The sequence below is a fragment of the Haplochromis burtoni genome, unplaced genomic scaffold (assembly GCF_018398535.1).
Source record: "Haplochromis burtoni strain Fernald_Lab_line unplaced genomic scaffold, NCSU_Asbu1 Contig_6, whole genome shotgun sequence".
Taxonomy (NCBI): Eukaryota; Metazoa; Chordata; class Actinopteri; order Cichliformes; family Cichlidae; genus Haplochromis; species Haplochromis burtoni.
In genome coordinates, this window is record NW_024582367.1 from 376,597 (window position 1) to 396,035 (window position 19,439).

At 38.8% G+C, this 19,439-nt stretch overlaps 3 protein-coding genes across 3 annotated transcripts; 2 read left to right on the forward strand and 1 right to left on the reverse strand.

Moving 5' to 3' along the window:
• The first annotated feature begins 1,589 nt into the window (after positions 1–1,589).
• LOC102297535 (zinc finger protein 235) lies at positions 1,590–5,800 on the forward strand. Its single transcript, XM_014336257.2, has 2 exons — positions 1,590–1,837; positions 3,063–5,800. Exons 1-2 carry the CDS (start codon positions 1,717–1,719, stop codon positions 4,220–4,222), a joined length of 1,281 nt encoding a protein of 426 aa, XP_014191743.1. The 5' UTR covers positions 1,590–1,716; the 3' UTR covers positions 4,223–5,800.
• Positions 5,801–7,050: 1,250 nt separating this feature from the next.
• LOC102297841 (gastrula zinc finger protein XlCGF57.1) lies at positions 7,051–11,682 on the forward strand. Its single transcript, XM_005913836.3, has 2 exons — positions 7,051–7,432; positions 9,698–11,682. The coding sequence occupies exons 1-2, from the start codon at positions 7,273–7,275 to the stop codon at positions 11,158–11,160; spliced, it is 1,623 nt and encodes a 540-aa protein (XP_005913898.1). The 5' UTR covers positions 7,051–7,272; the 3' UTR covers positions 11,161–11,682.
• A 3,525-nt stretch (positions 11,683–15,207) lies between these two features.
• On the reverse strand, positions 15,208–18,658 carry pde6gb (phosphodiesterase 6G, cGMP-specific, rod, gamma, paralog b). The gene is made up of 4 exons (XM_005913834.2): positions 18,543–18,658; positions 16,844–17,065; positions 16,708–16,748; positions 15,208–16,622 (listed from the first exon to the last, which is right to left on the reverse strand). The coding sequence occupies exons 2-4, from the start codon at positions 16,987–16,989 to the stop codon at positions 16,546–16,548; spliced, it is 264 nt and encodes an 87-aa protein (XP_005913896.1). The 5' UTR covers positions 16,990–17,065; positions 18,543–18,658; the 3' UTR covers positions 15,208–16,545.
• Between the last annotated feature and the right edge of the window lie 781 nt (positions 18,659–19,439).

Here is a 19,439-nt window from a genome sequence, read left to right on the forward strand (position 1 = left end):
TGTCCAATGTTGTCCTGATGTGAAAGGCAGTTTGTTTCACACACTCAACAATGATCCTTCACCCTCAGTCAACAGGAAGCAACAAATCTGAGTAGCTGAAATGGGTTTATTTAGTCATTAAGGAAAATGTGGTATCATTTTAATGTATATCAATCAAGTACATTTTACGCACCACTGTTTACAATCTTTACACACCACAAATACAGAAGATTTACATGTACATACATTAAATTAGTTAAAGTCAGCAGTCACAGTATTTTAATGCACAGCATCTGCAGACCTTGGTGATCTAGTGAAAAGGTCAGACAGGTAAGAAGGTGCTAAACTGTGCAACCCTTAAAAGAATCAGTAAAATAATTTCAGAAGCTGATTGGCAGCCAGTGCAGGAGATATGTGGTCTTGCTTCCATGTTCCAGATAATAACTGTGTTTTTTGAACCATCTATAGTTGAGTGAACAGTGACAGACTCACACCTGAAGAAAGACTGTTGAAATAGTCGAGTCCAGATGAACTTAAGCCACTGACACCTCTCAGAACATTTCTGAAACACAGAAATGGCGTGTATGTGCGTCACGAATCTGTAAGACTTCGTGTAAACTTGCATGTTTTCTGTGTTTGAGATGGGAAGAGATGGAGTTTGAAAACTGAAGGCTCTGCCTCTCATTCTACTTTTAAATACTCTAGGAACACAGTAAACCTGCAGTGTGAGAGTGAAGTCCTCTAATGGGGTGATATGGTACTACAAGGTCATTAAGATAAGCCAGCTAATTTTTCACGTGTCTGAGCGAACACACAAACTCCCTGAGCGTCCCTTGGACCACTGTGAGCAACAGCAGACGTGTGCACTGTGGTCACGCCAGCATCGAATCCATCCAAGTTACATGGTTTATTAAAATAATCAAATTACAGCATTTACATTTATGTTAGACGACTTTTAATTAACTGCTTTAGCCCACTTACAATGAAAATTTAAAAAAAAAACCTTGTTCATGACCTGTGTAGCATGTTAACACTATTGGAAGGAAAAATAACTTGAACTCCAGTTTTGAAAACACAACTTTATTTATTTTTTTATATAAAACTCTGACTGTATTATGAGTCTGTGGTCTGGGAGAGAGTCTGTAACTCTGTCTGCAAAATACAGTAAATAATGACCAATGTTGGGCAATTAATTATATAGTTACTTCTTCAAAAAAGTAACTGATTTATGCAAACAACATTTTTTGCAGCTGTTTACCTAAAAATGCAGCCAAGGCGTTTTTTTAATAAACATTTCAAACTATTTACAGAACAATCAGCTGTTCTGCATCAAATCTGATGCCACACAAATTATTTGTGCCACTCCAAAAATAATTTCTGTCCACTATGAGATGAAGGAGAACAGCAGCCTGATACCTGCAGGCCTGACAGCAGCAGATGTATCACTGCTGTAACACCTGTAACACTCAGCAGTCGCCTCATTGTTCTGAGGCACACAACAAAACTATTGACTACACTACACACTAACTACACACTAACTACACACTAACTAGAGGGGACTTAGAGGGAACATTGCTTGTATGTGAGGAGCAGGATTTTGAATTCTGGATTTAACAGGAAGCCAATGAAGGGAAGCCAGTGGCGTGACTGCACGGACTGAACTGCGAGATAATCTGCGCATGCGTCGCTCGTTCCAAGTTTCTTTTGGAAAAAAGGATCAAATACGCAGCGGGCACCATGAACACAGTGGAATATCTTCAACAACAGAACCACGAAAGTCTTCTTTCTGAGAAAAACCCGGAAATGAAATTCCACGCAGTCCTTCAACAGGACAAAGAAGGTGTAAACCAAACTGCTGGTGAGAATAATCAGATTTAACGTGGAGAGTTTATCGGACAGGAAACGGCTGCTTAGCGGCTGGTAGCTCGTTTTAGGGGGTCGATGAACTGTTCACGTAGGAACGGAGCTTCCTTTTATGTCTTAACCTGAAGACGTTCACAAATGCAGTCAAGCGACTTTGGTAATGATAGTTGTTGTTAATAGTTATTAATGACATTTACGGATTAAAAAGAGCGAAAGTCAGTGGGAGGGTTCGGTGTTGCACCCGGACTGTTTAAAGGGTGCACACAAGTGTAGTTCAAGGCAGCGTTTGTGCTTTAATTACTTAAATAATAATGCTGAACTGGGGTAGGCGTGGTTAGTGTGATGGATAACAGCTGTGCCAGCCAGCCTTCCCTGGCTCTGTCCCCTGAACCCACTGCTCCATCCCTCCTCTGCAGCTGAGCCACAAACCACATCCCACTGCAGAGACAAACCCTGTATCCCGTAAGCTGACTTTTTTCAACATCTCTATATGCAGCTCCAAATTCTATGTCTATTTTTGTGGACGTTTTAAATCTGAGAACAAAACATAATTAATAGCTTTACCCCAAACCATGATTTACCTTTACAGATGTGATATTTTAGCCCAAAGCTAAACGTAGCTGTGTGTTATGTTTTTGATTTGATTTTAACATCTTGGCTGACGGAAGGATTAGCTCTAAATATTTACTTGTTGAGCTGTAGAAATGTAAGTCATACCACGACAGCTAACCACATGCTTCACGCCTAATTATTACTTTTTAATAGGAAAACTGCAATACTGTTATCAGTTTGCTTATGATGATGTTCTCTCTTACTTTCCCGAAATACATTTTTGAAACATTTATACTTTTGGTTATAAGCAGCATCCACTGCCTCTAATATTTATTCCAGTATTTGTAAAACTGCATGTTTCTTAATAGCTTAATTTCCACCATGTGTGTCTCATGCACCCATGGCTTCATGATGTAGTGGTTTGGCTGTCATGTGAAAGATCCCCATCTTGAGGCTGGAAGGAGACAAACCTTAGAGCACCAACTAGTGTGCTCTTAGTACTTTTACCAAAACCCAGATAAACTGCAAACTCCACTGTGGAGACCCTTCGGGAAATAAAGGAGTAGCAGGAAAAAAAAAGAATGTCCTTTTAAATTGAGGAGCAAAAAGTTAGTTTCCTTTAAAATAATTCAGTTAATTACACAACTGTCCATGTCTGTGTGTTTCAGTATTGCCACCTGATGTCCAGAAGGTTTTGGTGATTAAAGAAGAAATTCCCTTTGACTGGAGCTTCGGTGTGGACCATCAGCACCAGGAGATCCTCCAAATAAAGGAGGAACAGGAAGAACTCCTGACCAGTGTGGGGGGAGAGCATCTTAACGGGTCGGAGGAAGCTGATAACACCAGGTTCTCATTCGCTGTTGCCACTGTGAAGACTGAAAATGATGATGATGAGAAAACTCAGACTTCAGATCTCCACCAGAACCAACATGACTACAACAGAGAGACTAATCGGATAAAAGCAGAAACTGATGGAGAGGACTATCCAGGAGCAGAACCAGCTGGAAACCCAAATCTAAAGATTTGTGCAGAGCTGAAAGCAAATGGAAACGCTTCTGATTCTTCTGAAACTGACATCAGTGACGGCGATGATGATTGGCAGGAACCGTTATCCTCTCCTGGACCTGAAACAAAAACCAGCGATGGAGATCAGAAGGAGACGCCTGTGCCTCACTTTCCTAACAGTGTTAACACTGAAAGGTTTACGCAGCAGCCTTACATAAGACTCTACCCACAAAAGAAGCCGTTCAGCTGTGATATTTGTGGTAAAAAGTTCACTCGCAAAATGCACGTTAAAACACACATGAGGACCCACACGGGAGAAAGACCCTTTGGTTGTGACGTCTGTGGTGAGAGGTTTGCACAGGAGGGGAACTTGCGGAGTCACCTGAGAGTGCACACGGGGGAGAAACCATTCAGCTGCGACGTCTGCGGTAAAAAGTATAGACAGCAGGGTGTTCTGAGGACACACATGAGAACTCACACAGGGGAAAAACCGTTTGGGTGTAAGTTTTGTGGAAAGCAATTTAGCCAACAGACTCATCTCAAGGCACACATCAGAATCCACACTGGAGAGAAACCTTATCAGTGTAACTTCTGTGCCAGCAGCTTCAGCCAGAAGAAGCATTTTGATGAGCACACCAGACGGCACACTGGAGAAAAACCGTTCGGGTGCGATTTTTGTGGAAAACGGTTCTACCGGCAGGAGTATCTGAAGAGTCACGTTACGATCCACACAGGAGAGAGACCGTTTGGCTGTGATGTTTGTGGAAAAACCTTCAATCGAAAGACACGATTTAAGGCTCACATGACGCTTCACAAGTGTTAGAAGCTGCATTATTTCAGGGTTCATTGTGAAGGATACATTACCCAAGTGCCTTGGTAAGGACCACACAGAGTTTTTAAATATTTTAAGTTTTTTAAATGCCTTCAATCTGATTTTGATGAGTCCTACAAATGTATTGAATTGTCAAGTCAGCTTTTAAGAAGTTGCTTTGCAGAAACTGCAGTTAATGGAGTGTTGTTTAAAAAGTGTTTTGGCAGTAAATCTGAATCAAGCTTCTGTTAATGTTGCTTTCATGAGAAAGTACATGTATAAATCAGAGATTTGCTTTACAAAAGTAAATGAAAGCCCTTTGTACCGTCCGGAGTCATGTACAGCTGTGTCCATAAATATTTGGATAGTAGAAGATGTCTTTGTACACCAGCACAGTGGATTTTAAATCAATCGATATGCGATTGGAGGTTGACTTTCACCTTTAATTCAAGAGGTTGTACAAAAAAACGTTCAGGAATCATCACCATTTTATACTTGTGCCCTATTTTCAGAGGCTCAAAACTGGACAACTTAACATAAATGTAATTCTAAGCATTGTTTTTAATACTCGGATGAAAATCCTTCTCAGTTGAAATATGAAGAAACACTGAATGCAACAATTAATTGTCTTACATTGATTTATTTTATATATATATTTGAAGTCTTTTACTTGCCTGCGTGCAATAAATAAGGAATTAAGAAAGAAAAAACAAGTCTTTGTGTGTCTGTTTTTACACTGAAAAGTACTTCAGAGTGCTCAGGATGTGCTCTCAGTGAGTATGCCCCTCCTTGGGTTGGTTGGGTTTGTGTTTAGTCAACCAAGCTGGGCTGTGGAGGTCAAATGTGCTCAGGTACAATATTTGATATTTAATTGTCAAAGTCAAGCACATACCTTGCTTTTATCAGCTTCATTGTATTTGAAGCTTGAGTGGAATGCAACTGATTAGAAATAACATCTGACTGAAATTAATTTGGAAATTTAATTTCACTGTGTGGAGGAAACCTTTGCTGAGGAGCCATTAAGATATGTAAATGAAAGCAATTTATCCTCTTTTCTCATGATTGGCAGTATTTATTTTCAATGAAAATAAGTACAATGATAAAAACATTTATCCAGAAAAGGAACTAATTTCTGCGAGGAGTCAGTGAGGTGGTTCACCATCTGACTGGGATGCCTCCTAGGTGAGCGCTTCAGGCACATCCCACTGGAGGATGCCAGCTGAGGGACTCTCCCAGCTGGCTTGGGAACACCTCGGTGTCCCCCAGATGAACTGGAGGAGGTCTGAGCATCACTGCTAAGGCTGCTACCCCCATGACCCTGACATGTGTAAAGGGAGAAAAAATAGATGCATGGAATTTGCAAGGCCTACCCAGTAAAATATTGATTTTGAACAATTCCTAAGTTAAATAGACGTCCTCTTAGTCCACCAATCTGTAGCTACCAATGTGCTGTATATCAGAAGATGCCTTTCTGAAAACAATGAGGATAAATATCATAAATATAGATGTGTCTATTTTGTACTGTTGTGAAATCTTTTGGTAAATAAAACCAGAAATAAAAGGAAGTGACAGAAAAGGTGTTGTTTCCAGCCACTGTGTGTGTACATGGTGAATGGAGAAATAAGGACCGTTACCTTTACAGAGGCAAACGGTGAAGTAAGAGTTTCTCAGATTTTCAAATGAGATATTTTATGTAAAGAACAGCATATACACTGTTTTTCTTTCTCTGTTTTTGGATGATAAATTAATTCAAAAACGGAAAACGTCAGAGGACAGCCACACCCCTCTTATTCATGGTAGGATACATATGAATTGGTATGAGTAGTACTTTCAGAAAATGTACAAGACACATGCTTTTCTTTTAGCAGGCCAGCAGAGGGCGACATCTGCCTGAACAACAGGGGAGGTTGTGGCTTCCAATAAAACATATATGGAGAAAAGAACTGATTAGTCGGATTAATAAAAAAACAAGTCACATTTTGATCAGTGTTAATCAGTGGATAATGTTTATGGAAATAATGGAGACTGATACAGCACACAAATTAAAATTAGTGGCAGAAATATCACATCGGCCTGATTTTACTGTAACGGAAGGAAACTAGTTTTGCTCTATAGACATGAATGGAAAGAGTAAGAACTGTTTGGATCACAGATGTCCAAGTTGTTTCAGCTGTTAAGTTAAAAGTACGTAAATCCTCATTAGTTGGGCTACTAATTAGAACTAATAAAAAATAAATGGCAAGATTGGAAAGAATAAATGGGAAATAAATAGATTGGATAGGGCCTATGTTAATATATTATTTTAAACTCTTAATTAAAACCCCGAAGCTTTAATAGCTGTATCATTGCTAAAAATAAAACGATCTGTCCGTTCCTGAAGACGTTCACAAATGCAATCAAGCGACTTCCTTTTAATCCTGTTAATTCAAACTTCTACCAGGAATAACATTTTTGTATTGAGTGACTAAAATTTTGAATATGTCTATAAAAACTGAAAAATTTCACAAATGCTGCAAACAACATGATTGTAAATATGTAATTTGTTCATAGCTAAACATTTAACATTTGTGATCTTTTTTTACTTAAAAATTAATACAACTAAAAAACACAATAAAAAATGAATTTAACTATTATTTTACAGTATTTATAATATTAGAATTTATTTTGTTTCTTTATTATTTATTTAATATATAATATTATTTTTTACAATACTTATTTTTCCTAGTAATATGATATATTTAAAACATATATTTATCTTTTAATATTTGCCTTTGACATGTACGTTTATGTGGTGTAAGTGTTTACTGCTGCTGCTGCAAGGCCTGTAGTTACTATGGTGACGGAGACTAAAGGTGTCCGTGCCGATGCCTGCTCAAAAACTAGCGGAGACGGCAACAAATCTTTTAACAAAAGGATTCAGGAGAGTGGATTCCCTGTTGGAATCTGCATCACGCTCTTATATAATACATCCACGGATGTAGAAGCAGGACAGAAAATGAAGCCAGCGCTTCTTTAACTGTGAGCGGAGGTGATCGGTCCTGCGCAGGCCTGGTTCATCTCAAATGAGCCTCCAGTTTATTTTAAAGAACAGAACAAATGCGGACACTATGAACGAAGAGGAATATTGTCAGCAGCACGACACTGAAAGTGTTCGTTTTAAAGACAACCCGGACAGTAAACCGCTGGGAGTCCATCAGCAGCTGGATGTAAAGCAGACAGATGGTAAGGATCATCACAGATTTAATGTGGAGTGTTTCTACTGGTGAAAAGGCGGACGTTAGGGCTTAGTAAAGAAGAAGATTCACATAAAAAGCTTCTGTAAAGCGGAATATGTTCACAAATACCAAAAACAGTTTTTCACTTTATTTTTCCTTTTTTTTTAAACGCTGTAAAAGACGGAACTGAACGGCAACAGTACAGAGCAGCACCCGGACGGTTTTCAGTGGGTACACAACAGGGTTATTTTGTAGTTCAGCCTCAGTGCAAGCCAAAGTTTGGGATATGTTTTTACTTAATTAAAAGCTCAAAGAGACTCTAACATAATGGATGCCTGACTGCAAACTGTCAGTGTGCCTTTAATATGTTATAAGGCGTGTAATACAAATATAAGAATTTCACAAGTATGAACTTATGTACTTGTTCTACTGAGATTATACTGCCTTTAATTGTTTAAGTGTGCCCCTGTATGACACGATAGATTATGAATGTTTACATCAAAAACCTGCAGTCTCTTATTTATGTTCCATTTATAGTTTAACCTCCATACAACAGGACATTTTCTGTGGAGCAAAGGTGAAGACATCAGAACTTAGTATCACTGATGTGTCAGGTGTATGACTGTGAGGACTTTGAATCTGTAAATATGTTTTGTTAGTCTTCACATTTCATGATTGATCAATATTTCTAGAAATAAATCAGGCCTGGTGTTTATATTGTAGGCAAGAATGTTTTTAGACTAAATGCAGCTCTTTAATCTCAGACTAAATTCAGTCTGCTTCTAAGCGTCCATAAAGACTCTAATAAAGTTGGCTTCATATCTTAAATATTTGTGTGCGGCATAAATATACTTCTGAACAAATAAGAGACTGCTATTTTTTTTATTTGCAAAAGACGTCTTTAACCAAAACCATGTTCTTCTAAAAAAAACAAAAAAAACATAACAAAAGGTTAAAGCAGAAATATATTGGAAGTGCTGTAGAGACAAAAAACTGGCAGAGAGAGAGAAGGCTGGAGTGGATGGATTACTCAAGAGTGAACACTCAGAACAAAATCTGGTTTTTATTTCCTGTTTTCTGCTGACTGTTTTTTTTTTTTTTTTTTTTCTTCCAATTTTAGGTGGTGTGACCTAAAAGTTGTGCCACTGCACTTTTAGGACCCTGGTGGTTTCACAGTATATTGTAGTACTAGTATTATAATTCAAATTATTTCTTCTTGCATGGGCCTTTATTTAGAAATTAATCCACACCAAAACAGACATTGGTAATCACCTGAAAACAAGCCAAAGTCTGTAAAACATCAGCAGCTCACACACTGCAGATCATTCATCCATCCACCGGGGCATTGCAGACATTCTTCTTCCTAGCCACACTTTCCAATTCCTCATGTGGGATCCTAATGATCTTTAATAGATTGTTAACTGCTGAGAGTCTCTGCTCTCTTTTTTTCATTCTCCACCCCTCTTTACTATTCTTGGATGTAGCTCATTTGAATCTGCAATTATTAGTGCTAAAAATGTCTGCACCTCACCAGCCTTTGTGGGATTTTTGCCATGCTGAAAAAGTTATTAATGGATTATGATTATCATTTCATTGCATTTTTTTTCTGCATCATATGATTTGACCAATGTATGAGGTTGATACAGATCACCTCTCAGTGTGCTTCTCAGTGCTTCAAGTGAGCAGTTATTCTTTTTATTACTGATAAACCAGTTAAACTCTCCTTTTTCTGTTTGCTTGTGTAGTGAAATCAGAAGTGTCATAGCATGCGTGGAATTGCCTAGCACTAAGTAAGCAATTCTTCTTCTGTATAGCTATAATAACAATTTTGTCTTATTCTTTTCCAGATAGATTGTAAAATTAGAAAACAGCCACATTCTTTTGTGGTTCTGGTAGTAGTGTCAAATCAGATATCAGTCATGTACCGTCACAGTCACACATGAGCTTCCTGTGTGACTTGGTTATTAACTTTATAACTATAACTACATTTTTTTAGTTATTAATTTCATTCCATTTACTTCGTTATCACTACCATTTTTACCAGTTTTACTTTAATTACCTCTAGTATAGATAGATAGATAGATAGATAGATAGATAGATAGATAGATAGATAGATAGATAGATAGATAGATAGATAGATAGATAGATAGATAGATAGATAGATCTTTATTGTCACTGTTACCAGAACAATGAAACACAGTTTGGCATCTCTCCCTTTGCAGCTGTAGTTTTTTGTTCATAATGCTCATGTCTGTGTTATTTTTCCATGCAGATATCTCACAACTGTTGGCAATTAAAGAGGTTCCCCCTGAATGGAGCCCCACCTCAGATCCACAAGACCCAGAGGTCATCCAAATAAAAGAGGAGCAGGAGGAGCTCTGGACCAGTCAGGTGGGAGAGCAGCTAAATGGGGTGCAGGTGGCGGATATCTCCAGGTTTCCAGGCCATACTGTCAGTGTGAAACATGAAGACAGTGATGAGAAATCAGAGTATTCACAAACTTCTCAAAGAAAAACTAAATGCAACAGAGAAGCAGAGGCTTTAAATGCCCCCCCAGCTAAAGGAATAAAAATGGAAACTGATGGTGATGACTGTGGAGGACCGGAATCAGCTAGAAGTCCAGATCAAGATATTTATGTACATCCAAATGGTGATGAAAAGGCTTCCAGCTTATCTGAGACTGAAGTCAGTATTAAGGATGATGATGATGACTATTATTGGCAGGAGCCTTTATCAGACTCTGGACCTGACACTGAAGACAGTGACAGTGACTGGAAGGAAACCAGGACACCTGAATTAGTTGTAAATAGTGACAAAGGACAAGACAGTTCTAAAGTATCTGAATGTAATAAAACTTTTCTTTGCAAACAGTCACTTCAGGGAGAGAGGGGAAGAATGTCTTCCTCTGGTTTGGCTAAAAAGGAATGCTTTACAGTATCACAAAATGATGATTCATCAGTGGCAGTATGCACCGGAGAGAAACCATTTGGCTGTGACGTTTGTGGACAAAGGTTCAACCAAAAAACACATCTAAACACTCACATGAGAATTCACACGGGAGAGAAACCCTTCTGTTGTGATTTTTGTGGACAGCGCTTTAACCAGAAAACACATCTTAAGATCCACATGAGAATTCACACGGGAGAGAAACCTTTTGGTTGTGATAATTGTGGCAAAAGATTTAGACACCAATGCACTCTCAAAATACATATGGCAGCTCACACTGGGGAGAAACCATTTACCTGTGACGACTGTGGTAAAAGATTCAGTCATCAGAAAATTCTAAAGGCACACATGACAATTCACACAGGAGAGAAACCATTTCACTGTGATGAATGCGGTAAAAGTTTTAGCCAACAGGGAATTCTGAAGGCGCATATGACAGTGCACACAGGAGAGAAACCATTTGGTTGCAGTAGATGTGATAAAAAGTTTAGACTACATAGTGATCTCACAGCGCATATGAGAGTCCACACAGGAGAGAAACCATTTAGTTGTGATAAGTGTGGTAAAAGATTTAGCCAAAAGGGATGTCTGCAGAGACACCTTAGACTCCACACAGGAGAAAAGCCGTTTAGTTGTGATGACTGCGGAAAACAATTTAAGCGAAAGACACACCTTAAAGCACACATGACAGTTCACACAGGAGAGAAACCATTTGGCTGTAATGTCTGCGGCGTAACATTTTCACGACAGGGAACCCTGAAAAGACACATGAGGGTCCACACACGATAGAAACTGTGAAGTAACAGGGTTTTGTCCAAAATATTTGTAAAGTGTGTTGGTGCAGATCAGAGCAGTGGATTTCCTTCATGGCGCCGTGATAACTGAGAGTGTAGGTTGATACCTCTCAGACAGGTCTACTGTATTCCACTGTCTCTCTTCTGAAGCTTAAACAAAAATGCATAAGGGAGAAATATCCTAGAGAATGACGAGGTAAATGATGATGCTAACAAAATGTTAACATCCATGGAAAGAAGTAAATTCTCCCCAGTCACGTGTGATGGTAGAAGTGAAACAACTTTTACAAGTTAAGAATGCATTGCTCAAAAAGTTAAAGAAATACTTTTTAATCAGAGTATAGAATCAAGTCAGTTAAACCACTGGGATATTAACCCGGTCAGTCAAGTAGCAGAGGGGGTTATTAGTCAGTGTTAATGAAATTAACAACAGGTGCACCAAGAGGGCGATGAGACAACCCCCAAAACAGGAATGACTTTTTCCCCTCCTTTTATCAAATTTTTTTTCACTATTTTGGGATTTGGTAAGGGTCAGTGTCACTACACTTAGCAGATGATTCCTGGACCCTACAGAGGTTACATAGGTAGTCCAACTCCTCCAGGATGGCACATCAATACTTTCCATTGTCATAAGGTTTGAGATTCCAGGAGACAGGCAGTTACTCTGGGAGAGCTGGACAGGGCTGTAGGAAGTCCTTAAACCATCAGCAGGACTGGTTTCTGCTCCTTTGTGCAAGGAGGGACAGGATGAGCACTGCCAGAGCTACAAAATGATCTTCAGCAGGACACTGGTGTGAATGTCTCTAAACAAACCATCAGAAACAGACTTCATCAGGGTGGCCTGAAGTCCTCTTGGGCCCTATGCTCACCGTGGTGCCTGGTTGGCAGTTGCCATCGAATACCAGAATTGGCAGGTCCACACTGGTGCCCTGGTGCCCTTGGCAAAATGGACCAGTCTGTAGCATCTTTTTTTTCACTATAATTTTTGAGGTGTCTTTGAATTAAGCCCCTTAAGATAATTTTCATTTCCTCAAACAATGAGGCAGCCTTTCATTCCTATCTCATTACTCCAGTCCATATCAGTATTAGATAGCCATTATGATTTTTTCCCATTGACATCTTCATAGTAGTCAATTCATGTTTTTGAGCAGTCCATTTAGTAACACAAATAAGATTAATACTGGGTTCAGCCCCTTGTCACATTCGATTTGATAAGTGGTTAAGAAAAAGGATGGATGTACTGTCTGTGAAGGTTCTCAGTCATCTAGGTCATCATATTCTAAAGACCTTGGAAAGAAAAGCGTCTCGACTTCTTTAAGTTGCGAGAAGCTTCTTCAGTTCTAAGGTCAAAGGTATTTGACCTTAGAACTGAAGAAGCTTCTCGGATGAGAGGTGAAACGTCTTCAAGCAACTTAAAGAAGTCCAGACACTTTTTTTCTCAAGCTCCTTACACGATAGATGGACTACATATTTAGTTAATATATAGATCAAATATAATAATAATACTATTACTTTTAATAACAGGAAAGCACATAAGAATAGGCTGGATGGAGAACAAATAACAGCAGGAACGTGTAGCTCGATTGCTAAAAATAAAGTGTTATATCGAGAAAAAGTGTACTTTCAGTGTTGATCAAAATGTATAATACTCCTTCCTTTAGCCTTATACACATTTTGTTATTTACCAGTATTATGATTTTTATTATTGCTCCCAGATTTATTTTTTACTATGCAATGTAACCACTCATGATGGCTCTAAAGGTGAATTTGCCTGATAAATATTTTGTATAAGACAACTGTGTTTCTAATTTCCTTTGACTTGATGGACTGAAGCTGATGTAGACTTGAGGTCCACAAATAAAATTTCTTAACATTTGATAACTTGTCTTTGTACTGTTTTCATGTAATCCCAGGTTCTTAAGCAAATATTGCAATACTGTACATTTCCCTGACAAATACAGATAGTGACCTCATTCAGGTTAAAAAAAGAAACATAAATCACACTAAAACTGTGAATAAAATAAAACACCATTCTTTGAACAGACTCATGTTTTATGTGTATTATTTGCATAAGCTAAGGCGAATATCATGTCAAACAATGTAAGAACAGTTAAATCAACATGAGGAAAGAAATGTTATCACTATCCAAGTGTCTGCTCAACGGTAATCAGTGCCGCTCAGCCTGGCAGTGATTAGAAAAATGAATTTAATTTAATCAGATTACTTGTGGTATAAACGTTTTTTCTCCTACTTATCACACCCATGCCATTTACAGCAGATGACTCCTGTAGCTGTCGCACTGGAATGTGTTTATAAGGTGATTGTAATTTTCAAATTTGGATGTTTAAGCTGGTTCCTATGTTGTGTTGTCGCCACCTACTGGTGGATCTGAGTATGGCGCTTTGTGGTGCGCATGCATGGTTTTTCGCAGTGTTTGCTGGTGAAGAGAAGTAAAATACTGGTTAAACATCAGTTGGAGCATGGCCCTTTATTCTACTCCAAACATGAAACAAGAATAACCTTCAGGAGCAGTTATAACTCCCCTTCCCTGAGCCAGGCTGTATCAGAGGGCTCTTCCTGTTCAAACCAAGTTCTTCCTCCCACTGTCACCAAATGAGCTGTGCCCAGGACAAAGCATCTGCCATTACAAAGCATTACATTATCTTTCCTTCTGAAATACCCACATAGTAAGGCCTCAAGAAGAGAGCCCACTACGTTAGCTTCTTAATGGGGTTCTACATTGAGTTTAGGCCACACAGTCTCAGGTTGCTGTTAAATTGTCAAATTAAATAAAGTAAAGAAAGTTTAGTGTGAATGGTTGTCAGGACATCAGTGTGTATGCAATGTCGAGCATCCTAAATCGAAGCAGCAGCACCCAACCAATACCTGGAAGAGATAGAAGCGCATCGCAGTGGTCCCTCTCACGGTTCACCTTTCGCAGAATCGCTGTTTTTGCTGATTTTTTTTGGTGCTCTTTTTAAAAAAAACCAGCGTATTGTTTTCTGCGCCCTGATTGGCTGTAGACCATTGTCAATCAATCTCGTGCTATGTCTCCAGTCCAGTACAGAATGCGTTCAGCTTGTCAAATTTACATACATCTTCGATCGCTAGCAGTGTGGCTCTGTGCAGTATGTTTGTAAGTTTTCTCCCCAACAAACATAACAATGTCGACAAAACATTTTGCACCGTCAAAGGCAGATGACGATGCCAAACATCGCATAAAAAGGTGGACTTCTGGACATGCTAAAGGAAGGTAGAAGTTACCGCATTTTCCGGATTATAAGGCACATTGAGCAAAACAAAACAGTCACATAAGTCAAACTTTACCCGAATCATTCTTTTTGCTTCCTCCACTCCACATTACAAAATGTCAATTGAAATTACATTAGCCGTCATTTTCTTCCAATAAATACACTAATAACCTCTAAAACATAAAGTATATTCACTACATAATAACAATAGTAGGCTGACCAATAAAGTAAAATATAAAGTGGATGTTGGGGTTCTGGCTTCTTGTTAACTGGGTCACTGTTTTTATTGACATTCTTCCTTTTATGTTAGCATCATGTTAATGTTTTCCCAGAGTTTCCTGTCAGTAACCTCAGATCTGTTAGTTTTCTCTTCCCCTCTCTCCACTTCTTTGTTTGTAACTGCCAGCACAATCCTCATCTTTTCACCCGTGTCCACTCTGTGTAAATAGTGTCACTTCACAGCATTTTATCTGTATGCCGGGCTTTATATAAAAAGGGTCTGTTTTTGTCTTTCTGCTCCTCTGGACTTCATATTCATGTGGATTTCGGATTCTCAGGATGGCTTTTTGTGATTTAATGTGCATTTAGTCCTGTTACCAGTAAATTTATAGCAGTCGATTCAAATATTTTCAAGTCCACATCTCAGTCCTGCATGTGCAGAATTATTACTTGTATCTGCACTACCATAAATATAAATTGATACATGTGAATACAGGTAATACAGTAATACTTAAATGTGCTTTAGTGTAGTGTAACCACAAAAGAATCTGAATAGAAAAAATAACACACTGTTTTTTATTTTCCTCTTTTTATGCTTTATTTTTATCCCTCGTCCTGTAGAGAGGACAACGCTCCACTACACATCTCTTCAGATCTGTACTGAAACATCCATCCCACTCATCCCTCCACCACCTTTTTCACTACTACAGTGCATCCACCAGCTTTACATCAAAGCTTGTCAGTATTGTCTTGATTAGATTAATGTTTTGAAAGACACAAGTTTGGGGTATGGGCCAAAAAGATGACAGTGATAGAGAGGACTGTAGAGTTGAAATAAAATAAACATAAGACCGAATGATGGACAGTGAGGAAAAATGTACAACCTACTCTACATGAGACTAAAAATAATGAGCTTAAAAACACAAATACACAAACACACACACAGGGCACAGTAGTGTTGTGTGCAAGTTTTAGAAATAAACAAGTATTAAATATGCAATACATAGATTCATATACACTGATGTATATACAAATAGGGATAATGTTAACAGAACAAAAGTGTGGAAAATGATGGAGACACGCACACTCCTGGTAGTCGAAGGGAAGAAACTGGTTTCCTCAACATTTAAAATCTGCTAAGGTGGGATTAAAGTTTATTTCTTAGTTTGTGTTGTGAAAATAAGGTGAGAGGTTGTTCTTCACATGCATCAACTAACAGAAGACTTCCAGATACCATGAGGGTGAAGATTTGTGCAATCCTGGTGAAGATGGGTGCAGTTAAAGGTCAAAACAGAGGGAAAAGAGGGATATCTGATTAACGCTTATCCCATCGAAATGTTACGCTCAGCAATAGCAACTGGTGTCTGCTCTCTACAGAATTCAGGTTTAGAATTTTATAGGTTCGGCATCGATGGAAAAAGCCTCTGAGATGGCGAGAGAGGCGCCGAAGCACATGAAATGGGAACCCACCCACTTCACGGGTCTGTCACTTAAACTCAAATTGAGGCTGCCTTGCTTGCATAAGTTTCGTTTTGTTTTTTGTCCGCGAGGACAACAGGACAGAAGAAAAAGGAAGGAGAGAGACAGAGATAGTGAAAGATAGGAGGAGAGCGGCCGGGCGACGGTGCAGGTCTACTGCGAGAAGTGGTGAGAATTTAAAACGAACAGATCCTAAACATAAGCAGATGTGTGTGAGCTGCAGAATCACAGAAAGAATCCAGAGTTAGAAAAGAGAAAGAGTTTTTTTTGTGTGGCTTTTTTTCTCTTTTTCCATTTTTTTGTGTTGGTTACAGTTCATAATGGTTCAGTAGTTCCACATAAAGATAGGAGATGGATCCTGAGGCAGATGGTTTGAAGTGCATGAAGGTGGTCTGTAATCCTCAGGGGATTGCAGGGAGATGTGGGAAGGCTCAGATGATACCATACTGGGCCAGCTCATGCAGCTCCAGGTGATTGAAGGCCTCCCATGGGCAAATGACAGTGATGTCTGCAAAAAGACAGCACAGATGTGAACTTGTTTAGGTCCCTGCAGAGTACTGAAGCCAATGGTTTCAGCCGTAGCATACACTTACCTGTGCCTAAGCCCTCCATCCCAGGGATATCATCTCCAAATCTGCAAAGAAGAACATTGCAATAATTACAAATCACTTAATTTGATTTATTTGGTTTTTAACAAGACCCCGAAGAAGAAAAGTATTCACAGCATACCCCTGGATTCCCTTCTTTGGAGGCTTGCTCTTGAACTGACGAGTCTGCCTCTGCTTGAACTTGGGGGGTCCCTTGCGTGGGGTGGCGGGGCCTCCGCTGACACGGGTGGCCGACTTGATCTCAGCTTTGGGTGGCTCAAGATTCATTTTGAGCAGTTATGTATGAGGATGTGTGTGCAGGCTTTTAGCGTTAGACACCTCTCTGAAGTCTTGGTGGTGAAGTCTTTATTTTTGGAAACAAAGGGAAAAAAGCAATTAAAAGCACAGAAATAAAGAGAAACTCTCACTAGGTTATTATCTGCAAATCCTTTTAGTGTCAAGCAGCGAATGATCTGAAACTCTCTAACCCTGTCTCAGATAGCAGGCGGCTCCTGTCACCTCTGTTTGACATTACCATCTATAATCCTATTACTGATCTGATGAGCACCTGCCAGGACTTACACTCTCATTTTTCCCAGCACCTGAATGTGGTGGACCACATTGCAGCTTGTCCTGCTGGGATGACCCAATTACCCATAATCCCTGGCTCAAGTTAATAAGTGCGCTCTCCTTCTCTGTTTTGAGCTGATTGTGAACTTGTAATCTTGTTAAAGCAAGGACACCACTGCAGAAACGCTGAGCTGTGCACTGAAGGTCTAAACGATTAAATCCGCTCACCATGTCCCAATGACACAGACAAGCCTGAACAGGTCTTAACCATTAATGTGGTTATACCAAGGTTATTACAGCTAACGCACGATGCTAACAAAAACAAAAACAAAAACAAAAACAAAAACAAAAACAAAAACAAAAACAAACAAACAAACAAACAAACAAACAAACAAACAAACGTCCTGAGTTTTAGTTTTTGCCAGTTTGGTCAAAGTTGCCATCACAGCCTGTCTGAGGAGGCTTTAATGGAAATGTTTGTGTTTCAACTGTAATTTCTATTCTGAATTTTGCCCGGAGAAACACCCTGTGTATTTAAACAATAAAACTGGCAAAACAAACTAAGAAAAACTAAACCAAAAAAAAGTAAATATTTTTAGACAATTAAAAAAAAAAAATTAAGATATAGAAAGTAAATTAAAGAAAGAAAGCAAAGAAAAGAGTATGTGTGGATTAAATATTCTCACATATACACACTCAGAGATCTGCTTTTGTTGAGCCACAGTTTTAAAATGAAACTTTTTTGACAGCTTTACACAGGCCAAACCGAAGTGAACGTGCTTGTTGTGAGATCATTTTAAAATATTTTTTCTGTCCAGGTTGCTGATAAATGTATCTGTCAGATAAATAAATGAAGCAAGAACTTGTACATGAAACAACAAGTTGTTATATCCAGGTTTGGAGTAAGTTTGCACTGTAGGTAGTTTTTAGATACACTATAAAAATAACTGATAACTGAGTGTTAAACAGCGTCGGTCTATAGATTGCAGAATTGTTGATTAACAGAGGTCAGAAACATCTGCACTAATTTACTCTGTCATGTTTAATCACATTACAAACGACACCAGAAATTGCTGTTTACTTTTTTATACCCAAGCGGGACGATTTCTGGAGCTCTAAACTCTTTTATCTGGATTATTTTCTCCTAATAAAGGAAAAAATGTTAACACCCATGTTCTTCACTGAGACACACAGAGCTGCGGAAGAGCAGCAAAGTTTCTCACCGACGGTGTCTGAATATCAGCACTGATCGGTGATGATGGTCTACTCACCGGCTGCTTGGGTGAAGAACAGCCAGACGAGTGGGTGTGAGCGCAGCGCCGATCCGTCTAGCAGATGAGTGGACTTCTATGCTAGGCTTGCTGTGAGGGCCAGTCGGGGCTTGTGGTCCCTCTTATAGCCGACACAGATTACAGAGGCACCGCCTCCCTTCTTGACTGTCAACAGTTCACATGTTTGAGGTTTAGGTTAAACTGTAATGTGTACATAGATGCAAACGTGCACATTGTGAACAGTGGTGGAGCATAACTGTGTACATTTACAGTCAACTTCCAACATTTCAGTGAGAAATTTCACTGTGAAATTATACAATTGTTGATATTATTATTGTCTTACAGATGTTTTCTCATATTTTGTAACCATACATTGAATTTGAGTATTTTACAGAAACTACACTACAGAAATATTTTTAAAAAGATAACATACTGGGAAAAATTATCAGTTTTTTATTGATTTTATTGATATTTTGCACTTTTTCAATGCACTATATTTATCTGGCAGCTGTGGTTTCTAAAGCTGATATTCTTGTACACAACATAAACGAACTAAAATTATTGATGACCTCTGATCTACACTCGCCAAGTTCTTTTTCACAATATGTGTAAATCAGCCCTGTGCCATCCCCGGGACATAAATACTGATGCTTTCAGAAAGACATGCATAAGGCTGCCTGTTGTAAAAACATCGCTGTTAGCGTTTTAATGCTTTCCTTTAAGGATCATGTTAGAAAAATGAAGATAATACAGAAATGTAGTTCCTTTAGTTTCCATTTGCAAATTTAAAGCAGAAGTAAACATGTTTACAGCCTGCTACAAAGCTTTGGCCTCTATGAATAGTTTCTCTCTTTTTGTAACTCACCTGATTGATTTTGTTAAGCCTTAAACTCATAC

Excerpts from the sequence above, each read along its gene's own strand:
- pde6gb (XM_005913834.2), bottom strand. The coding sequence starts at position 16,989 with ATGAATCTTGAGCCACCCAAAGCTGAGATCAAGTCGGCCACCCGTGTC. Across the intron at positions 16,749-16,843 it reads CCAAAGAAGGGAATCCAGGG|ATTTGGAGATGATATCCCTG; the intron begins GTATGCTGTGAA and ends TCTTCTTTGCAG. Across the intron at positions 16,623-16,707 it reads GATGGAGGGCTTAGGCACAG|ACATCACTGTCATTTGCCCA; the intron begins GTAAGTGTATGC and ends GTCTTTTTGCAG.
- LOC102297535 (XM_014336257.2), top strand. The coding sequence starts at position 1,717 with ATGAACACAGTGGAATATCTTCAACAACAGAACCACGAAAGTCTTCTT. Across the intron at positions 1,838-3,062 it reads AGGTGTAAACCAAACTGCTG|TATTGCCACCTGATGTCCAG; the intron begins GTGAGAATAATC and ends TGTGTGTTTCAG.
- LOC102297841 (XM_005913836.3), top strand. The coding sequence starts at position 7,273 with ATGAGCCTCCAGTTTATTTTAAAGAACAGAACAAATGCGGACACTATG. Across the intron at positions 7,433-9,697 it reads GGATGTAAAGCAGACAGATG|ATATCTCACAACTGTTGGCA; the intron begins GTAAGGATCATC and ends TTTTCCATGCAG.